Source organism: Bos indicus, chromosome 13, assembly GCF_029378745.1.
Source record: "Bos indicus isolate NIAB-ARS_2022 breed Sahiwal x Tharparkar chromosome 13, NIAB-ARS_B.indTharparkar_mat_pri_1.0, whole genome shotgun sequence".
NCBI lineage: Eukaryota > Metazoa > Chordata > Mammalia > Artiodactyla > Bovidae > Bos > Bos indicus.
The window spans coordinates 51453929-51469252 of NC_091772.1; the positions used below are offsets into that span (position 1 = coordinate 51453929).

At 52.7% G+C, this 15324-nt stretch overlaps 2 protein-coding genes across 10 annotated transcripts; both read left to right on the top strand.

The window, feature by feature from the left end:
• The first annotated feature begins 2126 nt into the window (after positions 1-2126).
• Positions 2127-5032, top strand: CENPB (centromere protein B). The gene has a single exon (XM_070801165.1). The coding sequence runs from the start codon at positions 2397-2399 to the stop codon at positions 4209-4211; it is 1815 nt and encodes a 604-aa protein (XP_070657266.1). The 5' UTR covers positions 2127-2396; the 3' UTR covers positions 4212-5032.
• A 127-nt stretch (positions 5033-5159) lies between these two features.
• Positions 5160-11255, top strand: SPEF1 (sperm flagellar 1). Of its 9 annotated transcripts, none has more exons than XM_070801174.1 (8): positions 5160-6790; positions 9009-9120; positions 9436-9625; positions 9804-9843; positions 9991-10051; positions 10261-10384; positions 10483-10586; positions 10815-11255. In XM_070801174.1, exons 2-8 carry the CDS (start codon positions 9047-9049, stop codon positions 11137-11139), a joined length of 918 nt encoding a protein of 305 aa, XP_070657275.1. In that variant the 5' UTR covers positions 5160-6790; positions 9009-9046; the 3' UTR covers positions 11140-11255. The 9 variants fall into 9 exon arrangements, with proteins under 9 accessions (XP_070657275.1, XP_070657276.1, XP_070657274.1 ...); XM_070801175.1 differs by having other exon boundaries at positions 9469-9625; XM_070801173.1 differs by lacking the exon at positions 5160-6790 and adding an exon at positions 6810-7892.
• Positions 11256-15324: the final 4069 nt, after the last annotated feature.

Genomic DNA, 15324 nt, shown 5'->3' on the forward strand with positions numbered 1-15324 from the left:
TATCATCAAACAGATTTAAAACTATAGTGTTGCTTATAAAAATAACCTAAATGTGTAACAAGAGGCTTCACTGCTTAGTATTCAACCATAGTTGGGACAATATACAACCATTAAAAAGTTTGCAGTACTTTATCAGTAAGGCAAAATTCTCATCACTTGATGCCAGGTAAAGAAGCATTTAGAAAATTCAGCAGTGGCCACATGACTGGAAAAGGTCACTTTTCATTCCAATCCCAAGAAGGGCGATGCCAAAGAATGTTCAAACTACACCACAATTGCACTCATTTCACATGATAGCAAGGTAATGTTCAAAATCCTTTAAGCTAGGCTTCAACAGTATGTGAACTGACAACTTCCAGATGTACAGGTTGATTTGGAAAACGCAGAGGAACCAGAGATCAAATTGCTACCATCTGTTGGATCATAGAAAAAGCAAGAGAATTACAGAAAAACATCTACTTCTGCTTCATTGACTATGCTAAAGCCTTTGATTGTGTGATCATAACAAACTGGAAAATTCTTAAAGAAGATGGGAATACCAGACCATCTTACCTGCTTCCTGAGAAACCTGTATGCAGGTCAAGTAGCAAGTTAGACCTGGACATGGAACAATGGACTGGTTCAAAATTGGGCAAGGAGTTCATCAAGGCTGAATATTGTCACCCTGCTTATATAACTTATATGCAGAGTACATCATGCGAAATGTCAGGCTGGATGAAGCACAAGCTGGAATCAAGATTTCTGGGAGAAATATCAATAACCTCAGATATGCAGGTGACACTACCCTTATGGCAGAAAGCGAAGAGGAACTAAAGAGGCTCTTGATGAAGGTATAAAAGGAGAGTGAAAAAGCTGGCTTAACACTCAACATTCAAAAAAAAAAAAATCATGGCATCGGTCCCATCACTTCATGGCAAATGAATGGGGTAACAGTGGAACAGTGACAGACTTTATTTTTTGGGGCTCCAAAATCACTGCAGATGGTGACTGCAGCCGTGAAATTAAGACACTTGCTCCTTGGAAGGAAAGCTATGACAAACCCTAGCCCCCCTAGACAGTGTATTAAAAAGCAGAGACAAAGACTCTTTAAGTGTCTTAAAAAGCAGAGACTTCGCTGACAAAGGTCTGTATAGTCAAAGCTATGGTTTTTTCCAGTAGTCATGCACAGATGTGACAGTTGGACCATAAAGAAGGGTGAGTGCAAAAGAACTGATGCTTTGGTATGGTGGCCTTGGAGAAGACTCTTGAGAGTCCCTTGGACTGCAAGGAGATCAAACCAGTCAATCCTAAAGGAAATCAACCCTGAATATTCATTGGAAGTTAAATGAATGATGCCATATCTGAAGCTCCAATACTTTGGCTACCTGATGCAAGCATAGAGCTGACTCATTGGAAAAGACCCTGATGCTGGGAAAGACTGAAGGCAGGAACAGGGGAAGACAGAGGAGGAGATGGTTGGATGGCATCACCGACTCGATGGACCTAAGTTTGCGCAAACTTGGGGAGACAGTGAAGGACAGAGAAGCCTGGTGTGCTGCAGTCCATGCGGTCGCAAAGGGCTGAGCGACTCAATGACTGAACAACAAAAAAGCAACAGGAGATGCCCATATATGCCTATACCGTCTGATTCGTTTTATGCGATAAATTTTTTAAAAGCAAACTACATGCGCCTAGAGATAAGACTGGAAGAAAATGTATCCAACCGTGAGCTGTGCATCTTTCCAGGTGTTGGGATGAAAGGTGCTTTTTTAGTTTCCATTATTTTTCAGTTTCCGGGGGGAAAAACAACAACAACAACAAAAAGGCGGGCTATTTCTACCTTAATAAGATAAAAAAGACAAAACACAGTTGTTATTCTTTGTAAGCTGCAAATCTCTGCCCACCCGGCGCAAAGGCCGGGCACACAGCCGCAGCCCTCACCGCAGCCAGTGGGTCACCAGACGCCACAGCGCTGGCCTTTCCGGCAGGCCGAAGCGCCCCCGCGCGGTCTGTCCCGGGCGGCCGGGAGAGGGGTGGGCGCGGAGGGCTGGAGGCGGTGCCCGGCGTCCCCGCGCTTCCCGCGAGATCCCGCTCCGCCCGCTCCGCCCTGCTCGCCGCGCTCCCGGCTCCCCGCTCCCCGCGCCGCGACACTTCCTGTCTTCAGCTCCCGCGCCGCCCGCCCGCGCCCGCGCCCGCGCCTGCCGCCTGCCGCCCACCGCCCGGCGCCGCGCCCGCCGGCGCCCCCGAAGGTGCCCCCGGCCCGGCCGGGTCGCTGCCCCGCCCGCCGCCCCGCGAGCCGCTTTGTCTCGGGCGGGGCGCGCGGGAGAGGCCGCCAGGTGCCCCCCGCCGCGGGCCCGGGCCCCCCGCCCCGGGGTGGCGGCGGTGGCGCCGGGCCCCGGGGCGGGGGGCGCGCCGGGATGGGCCCCAAGCGGCGGCAGCTGACGTTCCGGGAGAAGTCGCGGATCATCCAGGAGGTGGAGGAAAACCCAGACCTGCGCAAGGGCGAGATCGCGCGGCGCTTCAACATCCCACCGTCCACGTTGAGCACCATCCTGAAGAACAAGCGCGCCATCCTGGCGTCGGAGCGCAAGTACGGTGTAGCCTCCACCTGTCGCAAGACCAACAAACTGTCCCCTTACGACAAGCTCGAGGGGCTGCTCATCGCCTGGTTCCAGCAAATCCGCGCCGCTGGCCTGCCGGTCAAGGGCATCATCCTCAAGGAGAAGGCGCTGCGTATAGCCGAGGAGCTGGGCATGGACGATTTCACTGCCTCCAACGGCTGGCTGGACCGCTTCCGCCGGCGCCACGGTGTAGTGTCCTGCAGCGGCGTGGCCCGCGCCAGGTCGCGCAGCGCTGCCCCCCGGCCCCCAGCGGCGCCCGCCAGCCCTCCCGCAGTGCCCTCGGAGGGCAGCGGTGGGGGTACCACGGGCTGGCGCGCTCGGGAGGAGCAGCCACCGTCGGTGGCCGAGGGCTACGCTTCCCAGGACGTGTTCAGCGCCACTGAGACCAGTCTGTGGTACGACTTCCTGCCCGACCAAGCGGCGGGGCTGTGTGGCAGTGATGGTCGGGCACGCAGGGCCACCCAGCGCCTGAGTGTCCTGCTGTGTGCCAACGCCGATGGTAGCGAGAAGCTGCCCCCACTTGTGGCTGGCAAGTCGGCCAAACCCCGTGCAGGCCAAGCTGGCCTGCCCTGTGACTATACTGCCAACTCTAAGGGTGGTGTCACCACCCAGGCTCTGGCCAAGTACCTGAAGGCCCTGGACACCCGCATGGCTGCAGAATCTCGCCGAGTCCTGCTGCTGGCTGGCCGCCTGGCTGCCCAGTCCCTGGATACCTCGGGCCTGCGGCATGTGCAGCTGGCCTTCTTCCCACCAGGCACCGTGCAGCCGCTGGAGCGTGGAGTGGTCCAACAGGTGAAGGGCCACTACCGCCAGGCGATGCTGCTCAAGGCCATGGCAGCGCTAGAGGGCCAGGATCGCTCAGGCCTGCAGCTGGGCCTCATGGAGGCCCTGCACTTCGTTGCTGCGGCTTGGCAGGCTGTGGAACCTTCGGACATAGCTGCCTGCTTTCGTGAGGCTGGCTTTGGGGGTGGCCCTAATGCTACCATCACTACTGCCCTCAAGAGTGAGGGAGAGGAAGAGGAGGAGGAGGAGGAGGAGGAGGAAGAAGAGGAAGAGGAGGGTGAAGGGGAGGAGGAGGAGGAGGAAGATGGTGAGGAGGAGGAGGAGGAGGAAGCAGGGGAAGGAGAGGAGCTCGGGGAGGAAGAGGAGGTAGAAGAGGAGGGTGATGTTGATGACAGTGATGAAGAGGAAGAGGAGGAGGAGGAAGAGAGCTCCTCTGAGGGCTTGGAGGCTGAGGACTGGGCCCAGGGTGTAGTGGAGGCTGGTGGCAGCTTCGGAGGTTATGGTGCCCAGGAGGAGGCCCAGTGCCCTACCCTCCACTTCCTGGAAGGTGAGGAGGACTCTGAGTCAGACAGTGAGGAAGAAGAGGAAGATGATGAGGAGGAGGATGAAGATGACGAAGATGATGAGGAGGATGGTGATGAGGTGCCTGTACCCAGCTTCGGGGAAGCCATGGCTTACTTTGCTATGGTCAAGAGGTACCTCACCTCCTTCCCCATTGATGATCGTGTGCAAAGCCACATCCTCCACTTGGAACATGACCTGGTTCACGTGACCAGAAAGAACCATGCCAGGCAGGCAGGAGTTAGGGGTCTTGGACATCAAAGCTGAGCCACTGAGCTTAGCCATGCCCCCAACCTGGATGTGGCAGCACCAGGGCAGAGGACTCTCTGGGCAGCTGCTGTGGATGGAGCCAGAGTGGGGAACCCCACATCCTTTAGTGATATTCTCCTGGCCCTGTGACAGGCCCAGTCACCTCTGCAGGGCCTGGGGCTGGCATCAGCCTCACTGCCTGCTTTTTGCCTCTTTTTCAGAATCCTCTTTCCCCCCCAGTTGCCCCTGGCACGGGGGACTAGGTGGGAGGATGGGGGCTGTCCGGTGCTACCACACCGTGCCATCAGTGGACTAGGCCACCGTAGCAGCCAGGGGTGGACCCTGGAAGCTCCTGGCCAGAGAGTGCCTCTCCCCTCTGCCATCCACACCAGGTCTCTGGTGGTGGGGGGGACCCCAAAGCCATTCTGGGAAGGGCTCCAGAGAAAAGTCCAGCCTAGGACCCCACAAGGCTGGCAGCCCCACATCCCTGTCCCCAGGCCACCTTGAGAAGCACAGTCTAACCACGGGCTCCTAGGCCTGCCTCAGCCTGCTTCCCCACTTCCCAACCCCTTCCTCTGGCCCAGTCCATGTTACTTTGGCCCTTGATTTTCTTTCAGATTGGAGGTTCTCAAGAGGCCCTCCAGAGGAGTGATAATGGGCACTTCCCTTGTGGGCAGCTGCAGGCCCCATGCCTCTCCTCCCTCTCTGGCAGGGCCCTATCCTGGGCAGGGGGCCTGGGGCTGGGCCCAGAGTCCAGCCATCCAGCTGCTCCTTTCCCAGTCTGAATTCAATAAATCTGTCTGCCCCCCTTTTGTGGGAGTAGACGTTTTAACAGCCAAGGGTGCATCCTTCATGGTCTGGGCTTGCGTCTGTCTTGGGGACACGTCCTTTCCCGGTTCCTTTTGATCCTTGCTCTGGTGGGACAAATGTTGAGAGAGTGGCTATAGCCCAGGCCCTGACCAGGGTGAGGGGCAACATCTGTATTTAAATGTTGCCTAATCTGCCTGCCTCCTTAAGTGTGGGAGACTTAAGAGAGTCGGGTTCGATCCCTAGGTCGAGAAGATCCCCTGGAGGAGGCAATGGCACCCCACTCCAGTATTCTTGCCAGGAGAATCCCATGGACAGAGGAGCCTGTCGTGCTACAGTCCATAGGGTCGAAAAGAGGTGGACATGACTGAGCACAGGCTTGGGGGCAGGAGGCATCTTCAATGCACCAATGCCTGGGGGTGGGTTTGAGGAAGTTGGGCCTTGCAGTGCTTAGTGGTTAGAAGCTTTGGGTCAGTTGGCTAGGATAGGAGGGAGGGAGCCAACAGTCCCTGGAGGGCCAAATTAAGCTAGGTGCCTGGGAACTAGGGTTATCAAGGCCCATTAAAGAAGATCCTTGCAGGAGAGGGGCAGAAAGAAAAGAATGTTGGGGGCAGCTCCTGTGGTCCCGGTTGGAGTTGCAGGGGTATCCCTTGTATGGTGCCTTAAGTGGGGAGTCCTCTACGCCTTTCAGTGTTTGGCATCTCCAGTCCTGGTGGCTATCCTTGGAAACAGTGGCAGGGTAGAGGTGAAGTTGCTGGGGACACTTTGCACCCTGAAGAGGCTGAAGATGTCAACCACTCCCTGTGTGGTACCCTCTAGAGGGCCCCCCTATCCACAGGTGAGACAGCCCGCTCTGCTGATCCTACCTGCCTTTTCTCTTCTCATCCCTCCCAGGCCCTTCCTCACTGAGGCCCTCAGCCCCAGTGGTTCCAGTGAAGGGAGGGCCTGAGCTTGAGCTGGCTGGCAGCTCTGGGCCCCAAACCGGTTTTCCCACCTTGCCTGAGGCTGGCACATCACCCCTCTGTTTCCCTGCCCCCACCTCGTTGCAGTTCCTCCTCTCTCCACCCTGGAATGTGGGGGGGGTGGGGGGGTACTTATCCACATCATCTTTTTAAACAGGAAGGTGGAAGGGCTGTTCCACGCTTCCTCTTCCACACCTCTGGCACTCAGGGATTCCTTCCAGGCCTTGAAGGCTTCAGAACTAAGTGAGAGCAAAAAGCACCTGAGATTCTCAGCCCCACCTTGGCCCACGTCTAGTCCCCATCTGAGCTCTGGAGGATGAGACAAAGAAGCCCAGTCTACCCCCTCACCTGCTCTGGAGTAAATGGGTGGGAGCAGTAGCCTTCTCCCTAGGTGCCACTGGCCAATCCAAGTCCCTCGCCTCAAATACCAACAAGGCAAATGCTTCCATTTGTCTGCTGCCAACAAGAATGCCTCTTGCTGGAACTGAGATCATCTCTTTAGTGATAACACCAGTCTACATGAATAGGGCTCTTGCTGTGTGCTAGGCTCTGTGCTGAACACTTTAGATACTCACAAAGCTCCTGTGAGGGGACCACCAGGACTCACAAAGCCCTGGTGGTCCAGTGGCTAAGACTGTGCTCTCAGTGCAGGGGGCCCTGGATGCGATCCCTGGTCAGGGAACTAGATCCTACAGGCTGCAACTAAGTTTCATGCTGCAACTAAAGATCCTGCTTGCCGCAACGAAGATAGAAGATCCTTCATGCTGCAAATAAGACCCGACACGTCCAAATAAATAAAATATTCTTTAAAAAAGAAACCTGTATGAGGTAGGTAAAACCATGAGAAAACATGTACAGAAAAGTGCCCAAAGCCAAATCACTAGTCTGTGGCAGAAGCAAGCTCTCTTCCCCAGGCTGATCTAAAAGTGTCCCTTTACTAAGACATTCCTAGCCCAGTTTTCCTAAAGAAACTGGTTACTGACTCAGTTTCTAACCTGTAGAAGAATAGCTCTTGGAGATGAACAATGTAGAAGTGTCTACCGGAGCGGAAGCTCCCGTTCTTATAACTAACTCCTGTTCCACCAGTCCCAAATACAGATCTGTAAATATCCTTCCCATTCTCCCTATTACTCCTTTGGGACAAATAGATGAGAACCATATCCATTTCATGAAGAAAGAAATAGGGTTAAGGACTTAAATGACCTGCCAAGACACTGGTCTTGAGGTCTGGTTCTCTCCCTGGGAATCTAGGTTACATGTTAAATGCCTCACCAGGACACTACTGGGGGTGGGGGTGTAAGGGGCAGTGGTGTGGAGATGGCCCTATGAGCACAGAGCTTTGAGGAGGGACCTGGCAAGGCCTGTCACACAGCATTCCACAGTCCAGATGTGAAGCAGCTGGTGACTAACAATGGACCCCCAGATAAAGCTGACAAAACACTGGGCCGCTGCCTTCACTTGGGACTGATTGCTAAAGGACCCTGAAGGGGATCTTTGTTCTGAAGACACTGATGCAGGAGTTCTGGAGGCCTGGTTGTCTTCGGCAGTTCCCAGAGTGGGCCAGTGTCTGGTCAGCATTTGGCAGAGGTGGTTTTTCTTGGGAGGCGGGGAAGAAAAACCGCCTTTTCAAAGTGAGGCCTGAAAGGAGGTAGCGGGAGGGGAGGAAACTACAACTCCCAGAAGCCCCTGCTCCCCGGCGAGTCAGTTTCGGTTGCCATGGTTTCAGAAAACAATATGGCCGCTCCCAGCTGGGACGCGAGTCTGGGTTAGAGACGCAGCGGCGGATCTGGGTCACAGCAGTGGCGAGAGAAGAGGGTCTTGAGGGCTCGTGAGGTTGGCCCTGGACGCTATACAGCTGGAACGGCTTGACCTTTCCGAGGGCGCCAATGGCGGGCAGCGTGGATGAGGAAGCACTGCACCAACTGTATCTGTGGGTAGACAACATCCCTCTGTCCCGGCCCAAGCGAAATCTGTCCCGGGACTTCAGTGATGGAGGTGTGTGCTCCATCGTGTGTGAGTGTGTCCGCACGCACGCCTGGGTGTCTCCTGTATGTCTTTGTGTGTCAACGCCTTCTGTCCTGTATGTACGTGTGTACAGGGTCTATGTGAATACATGTCTCTTGGTGCTTGTGTGCTTGTGGCAGAGGGGTTAGGTGTGGGTTAGTGAGAGGGGTGTCCAACTATCTCCTAAGATTTCAATTGCAGAAGTGTGCATCTGTGGGAATGTGAACATATGTGTGTCCATATTTATGTATACATATTCTATCCTTTATGTGTGTGGGGTGTATTGTGTCTGTGTATGTCTGTGACTCCTTCCCTGGACTTTAATGACTAAAATGTGTATTTATGCATCTGTGTGTGTGTGTGCATGCTTATTCCTAAATTTTATATATCTTGTGGGAGTCTGAGCATGTGTTTGTTCATATGCAAGTTGATATGTTCTGTCCTATATGTAAGAACGGGGGTGTTGTGTGCATATGTTTCTTTGTGATTGTTTAGGTGTCTGTGTGTTGAAGACCCTCTCCTGGGATTTTAATGACAGAAGTATGCATTTCTCTGTATGTATATTGATGCATATGTGACACTTTGTGTTTCCGTGTATATGTGTGTTGGTAACTGTCTCTTGGGACTCTGGTGATGGCCCTATGTGTCTGTGTGTGTTTCTACATCTCTGTATCATTGTGTGTGTGTGTGTGTGTGTGTGTGTGTATTTATGTCAATTCCTAGGATGAGCCCCCAGGCTCCTGAAGGTTTGTCTTGGAGACTCATTCTCTAATAGGGGACTAGAGACCTTAGTTTTCAGATGCCCTGAGTTAATGGCAAAGGGATGAAGCTCCTCTGGAGAATTTGTCTCTGGCTGATCACTGTTCTTGGTCTCTTACCTCCCCTCCATATTATCCTTCCCCTTTCCACATCTCTACCTCTTCTCTTGGCCCCACCACTCTGCCACCCCTGATTCTCCCACCCCACCCATTCCTTCTCCCTCTTCCTTCTTACTTACCCATCTCTACACCTTCCATGTCTGCTCCCACCTCCTCTCCCTCAGTCCTGGTAGCAGAGGTCATCAAGTTTTACTTCCCCAAGATGGTGGAGATGCACAATTATGTCCCTGCCAACTCTCTCCAGCAGAAACTGAGCAACTGGAGTCACCTGAACAGGTAACAGAATACCTGGGCACACTAGTGGGATCTCTAGCCCCTAGCCTGGGATCTAAGGAAGGGTTGCCCAGCCTTTCCATCTCCTATGGTCTCCACAGTCCAGGCTGGTGGCTGGGGTGGGGAGGACAATGCAGACAGAATCTATCTGGTTACAAAATCAAGGGACTCTTCTTTGGGGGAGGTGACAAGGATCCTCGAGACATACATGCTCTGGGCTCAGGTTGGGTGCCCTTCCATTCCCCCAGGGCTGTGCATGGAAGGGCTACCACTGCTGCATCTCCTTCCTTCCCCCTACCCCTCACTTCATCCACCCAGGAATCAGTCCACCATCCCTGTGTCTACCCCCAGGAAAGTGCTGAACAAACTGAACTTCTCTGTACCAGAGGACGTGATGCGCAAGATAGCACAGTGTGCCCCAGGTGTGGTGGAGCTGGTGCTCATTCCACTGAGGCAGCGCCTAGAGGAGCGTCAGAGACGTAGGAAGCAGGGCATCGGCTCCTTACAGGTTCCTCCCTACTCCAGCTTCTTGCACTGTTCTAGGGGAGTTTTCCAGGCAGCAGAAAGCTCTGCCTCAGTGACAAGTGTGGGAGAAGGGTGCCTGTCTAAAGGGAGCCCACAGCGAGAGGGATGTCCTTGGGAGTGGGCAGCCTAAGCTCACTGCAGACTCTGGGCGGTTCTTACAGGAGCTGGCTCCCCAGGATGGCACTGACTACATGGATGTGGGTAAGGTAGCCTTTATTTGCCTTCCCTTCCAGGAAGAGCTTTTCTCCTGTCCATCCTTCCTGTGGGGGAAGGGGTGGGACTATGGGGAGGGGGAAGACAGGAAAATAGGACTCCTTCAGGGTTATTCCTATACTTGCCTTGTCTCAGGTTTGTCCCAGAAGGCCCGAGGGGAAGGTGTCCCAGACCCCCAGGGACGGGGGCAACTCAGGTAAGGAAGCTGGGAGCTCCTGACTTTACCAAGCCTGATATTCTCTACCTGGGAGGTGAGGGTGAGGGTTGCATCTGGAAAGGTAGGGAAGTCAGGGATGGAGGGATTTCAGGGACAGTGGGAGGGAGGGAAGGCTTGGTCGAGGTACACTGAAAGGGTGATGGTGGGGTCTGAGATCCAAGCCTCAGCTAAGCTGCATCTCACCCCAGGGAGGGCCGACTGCCTGTGCCCCGGCCTCCAGGGGACAGCCAGGCATTGCAGAGCGACCCGAGCTTCATCCTCCAGATCGCTGAAAAGGAGCAGGAGCTGTTGGCCTCACAGGAGACCGTGCAGGTGAAGGCGCACTGGGAGGGAGCCCGGGAATTGAGGCCTGGGAAGATGGGCAGGCGGCAGCAGGCCACTGGACTCGACTTCTGTGTGGCTTGGCCTAGGTCCTGCAGATGAAGGTGAGACGCTTGGAGCACTTGCTCCAGCTCAAGAACGTGCGCATAGAAGACCTCTCCCGGAGGCTCCAGCAGGCAGAGCGTAAGCAGCGGTGAGCCTGGGAGACGCCCCCTTATCCGCCAGAGCCCAGAAGTCGCAAGTGACGCACCCACCTCGAAGGGCAGATTAATGGGCGGGCGGAGCCAGCTGCTCCAGTGAGCCTCCTGGGACACAAGCGCCCCCTTGGGGCGTGAGTGAGCAAGGACGGGGGGCAGTGGGACAGGAACCCTCCAAGCGGAGCCCAGGAACTGAGCCACTCCTTCCACTCCATCTGGGTCAGGAGAATGGACCGCTTTCCAGAACCCAGAAGCCACATGCAGAGACCTGGCGTGCATCCCAAATCAGTGCTTGACACCAGGGACTCTGCCTTGGTGCTCCCAGTGCTGGGCCTTAGCGGGTGGTCCCCCAGCCTGGTCCACACTCTTAGAACCGGGTCCCCACCCAGCTCTGGTGACAGCAGTGTCTCCATCCAGGCTAGTTCTCTGTACCATGGGTCAAAGGGGAGGCTGTCCGAGACAGCTGAGGGGCTTCCTTGCCCGTCCTGGGCACTCACCTGGGACCCAGCTGAAGACTGGAGAACACAGCAGCTGAAGAGGAAGGGGTGAGGTGTGAGCTCAGCCATAGACTGTGCCTTCCAGCTGCCCTCCCCTCCCACAGCGTATGTTGAGAATGTTTGGGGGATGTGGAGCTGAGTTGTTCCCATTAAAGTTATGGTATCCTTCCTGTGCCTGCTTTCTCTTCTTTGAGGGAAGTGAGTTCCTGTCCCCCTTGTGTTATCCCTACCCCTTAAGTGAAAGAGCCTTGTGGGCCCAGGCTGGGTCTCAACTCTTGGGGAGCTGGACCCTGCAGTGGCCACTTCTTGGTAGGAGGTTGGTTTTGTACACTAGGACTGCCTGACTTCTAACTCTTAGAAGTCTAACTTTTAACTAAGTCAGGCCTTAGACTGACCCCCAAACTTACTCTGTGTCTTCCAACATTGCCCAAACCCAACCACAAATCCAGGCTTCAGATTCTTCCCAAATGTAGCCTCAGATTCATCCTCAACCTTACTTATGGTCTCACCCCTAAATATGTTTGACTCCCGACCCTGCCCACAGACTGACCCCAAGTTCTGTGGACCAAGACCAACCCTGACCAAGATACCATGGCCTTGGTGTGACCTTAACTTTGATCATTACACTGCCAGTAACATTGAACATTTGAATATCCTGAGACCCCACAATTCTATTACTAGGCATATATTCAGCATCACTTCAGTTCAGTTGCTCAGTCGTGTCCGACTCTTTGTGACCCCATGGACTGCAGCACGCCAGGCCTCCCTGTCCATCCATTACTCCTGGAGCTTGCTCAAACTCATGTCCATCAAGTCGGTGATGCCATCCAACCTCTCATCCTCTGTCATCCCCTTTTCCTCCTGCCTTCAATCTTTCCCAGCATCAGGGTCTTTTCCAGTGAGTCAGTTCTTCCAATAGCCAAAGTATTGGAGCTTCAGCTTCAGCATCAGTCTTCCCAATGAATATTCAGGGTTGATTTCCTTTAGGATTGACTGGTTTGATCTTCTTGCAGTCCAAGGGACTCTCAAGAGTCTTCTCCAACATATTCAGCATATCCAGGGTAAACTTAAGTTCCTGTGTTTTGTGACACATGTACTGCGATGTTCATAGCAACACTCCTTGTAATAGCAGAACTGAAAAGAACTCCTATTAATTCTCTATTACAAACTTAGTGACTTGAACAGCACATATTTATTACCTCATATTTTCTGTGAGTGAAGAGTCCAGGCATGGCTTAGTTAGATCCTCTGGTTCGGGGTTTCTCACAAGGCTGTGGTCAAAGTATTGGCCAGAGCTATGGTCTCGTCTGAAAACTGGGGAAAGATTGACTTCTGAGTTCACTTGGTTGTTGACAGTTAAGTTCTTTGTGGGCTGAAGGACTGAGGGTTTGTTTTTTGCTGGCTATTGACTGGTGGCTGCCCTCATTTCCTTGCCACGTGACCATCTCCAGTATGATAGCTTACTTCAAAGCCAGCAAGGGAGTTAATGGAGTCTATTAGCAAGATGGAAGTTATAATCTTATCTAATGTAATTGCAGAAGTGACGTCCATCACATTTGTGGTATTCCATTTATTAAAAGTCATTAGACAGGGACTTCCCTGGTGGTCCAGTGGTTAAGAATCCACTTTGCAATGCACGGAACTCAGGTTCAATCCCTGGTCAGGGAAGGAGCCCACATGCTGCGGAGCAACTAAGCCTGGGTGCCACAACTAGAGAGCCCGTACTCTGCAACAAAGATCCTGTTGCCTGCAGCTAAGATCCGAGGTGGCAAAATAAATAAATAATTCATTAAGTCCTGCCCACTTTCAAGGGGAGAGGTACACAGGTGTGAAAATCAAGAGGCAGAGATAATGGAGCTATTTAGAAGCTTGTGACCATGAAGATGAAGAAACAATGAAAGGATAAAGTCTAGAATAGTGTTATTTCTGAGAGAAAGCAGATTTATTCTATTGTTGATGGACACCTGGGTGGTTTCCAGTTGGGGGCTATTACAAATGATGCTGCCACAAAGATTTGCATACATGTCTTTTGATGTGTAACTAAGAGTGGAATTGCTGGGTCACAGGGTTGGCATTTATCAGCTCTATTAGATACTGCCAAGCAGTTTTCCAATGAGGTTATAATTGTTTAATTTTTATTAAAAAGAATGAAGTCCAGGGAACTCCCTGGCAGCCCCGTGGTTAGGACTCCAGGTTTTCACTGAAAGGGTGCATCTTCAGCCCCTGCTTGGGGGAACCAAGATCCCACAAGCTGGGCTGTACAGCCAAAAAAAGAAGAAAAAGGAAAAAATAATAATAATAATGGAGTCCAGAAAACCATGTGTTTGAAGCTGGAGTGGATGCTTTACATATGCTCAATCTGTTCTCCTAACCTGGAGTTGCTCATAAATCCTCCCTTGCTGGCTCACCCTATTCTTGGTACACAGGCTGTTGGACTTTGAGGGGGGGCAGTTGGGTACCTTCTACCCTGACTTCTTCCTGGCATGAAGAGTCTCATTTCCTCCTGGAGGCTTTCTGGAACCATCTGCACTTGCACCGTGGCTTTGGGGCCTTCCCTGGGAGCCTATAATATCCCCAGGCATGGAAAGCTCTGTACTGCAGGTCCTCCCAACTGGCCAGTTAGCCAGACTGCCCAGTGCCTGGGAATGGGAGGAATGTTTGGCAGGGACAGGAGATCACAGTTCTTTTTGTCTTTTATCTCCCACCCTAAACTGTAAGTGCCTTTAATTCCAGAGCCTTGCACAGTAACTTGCTCATCACCTACACTTAGTAAATAGTTGTTGAAAGGAGGGGACAATTAAAAGTCCCAAAAGAAAGAAAAGAAAAGAAATAATACAGTTAGTTGTTAGTCTGTATGTCTGAAAGAGTCCATACCAGGGATGATTTTGAGAAGTTGACTAGAAAAATATAAAAGAGGAAGGCCTTAACCTGGTCTTGAAGGGAGGGTAGTTTTGCCTATGAGAGGAGGGAAGGTAGTATAAGGAGGGGATCATAAATTCAGATGTCTGCATAGACCCAGAGGTAAAATAAATGTCAGAAAATAAGGACTGGTGAGGACTATGGTAAATTGGGGTGTCAGCCTTTGGTGCCAGGCTAGAATTGAATCCATGTTGTTCAATCAATAAGAGGAAGCAGAGAAGGAGGAAGAAACTTTTTTTTCAAGAGTTTAGTTTTTTTTAATTAATTAATGTCTGGCTGCATTGGGTCTTCCCTGCTGTGTGTAGGCTTTTAGTTGCCTTGAGCAGGGGCTACTAGTGGTGCAAGGGTTTCTCACTGTAGTGGCTTCTGTTGTTGCGGAGCAGCACGGACTCTAGGTGTGGGGGCTTCAGAAGTTGCAGCACCCAAGCTCAGTAGTTGTGGCCCAGGCTCAGGTGCCTTGAGGCATGTGGAATCTTCCCAGACCAGGAATCGAACTGTGTCCGCTGCATTGGCAGGTGGGTTCTTAACCACTGGACTACCAGGGAAGTCTGAATTAGAATTTTTTTAAAACCCATATGGACTAAACAAAATACATCTATAGCTTACTCTGGGCACATCGTCTGCCACCTTGAATAGACACAGGACTGCAACTGATGAAGGGACAAGTGGGGCACGTGGACTGGTGGGGTTGGGTAAAGAGAAAGCATCTGGCAAGAGTGAATGGGCTGAGATCAGTGGAAATCTCCCGATGATCGGTCATCTCAAACACCAGAGTGTTCACGTTTCACCCAAAATGATGCTAAGAAGTTTGAGGTTTTTCTGGACACTCCCGGAGCACAGAGCGGTTTGGAGCAGGGTAGGATTCACTGTAAACGATAGCTCAGGAAGACCTGTCAACAGTGTGTTAACCAGAGACCAGAAGATTAGGGGTCACAGGGATCCAGCAGAGGGTAGGAGCCTTGGAGGCTCCCCAGAGGCAGTGACCGCGGTCTTTCTGAAAAGCTGGCCTTCAGCCGCCCATACCATCTCTCCTAGTTATGTTGTTAGAAGGGTTCAATCCCCTCGGGTACTTTAGGGACCCTGTTCCAGCCACCGAAATGGGGAGGGGGGTGTTGTTTGTTCAAGGACCTGTAGGTGGAGCAGTGGCTAGAACCCTTAAAGATCCGAGGGCTACGTTTTTGCTCCGAAGGCTCTGTGCAGGTGCGCACCCTGGGACGCAGAGCTAGGCGGATCCTTCTGACATTGCGACTGCCTCCATAGAGACAGCAGAGGCTGTGGTCCCCGGAGGCGCCTGCAGAGGTTCTCCCAACCTCCACCC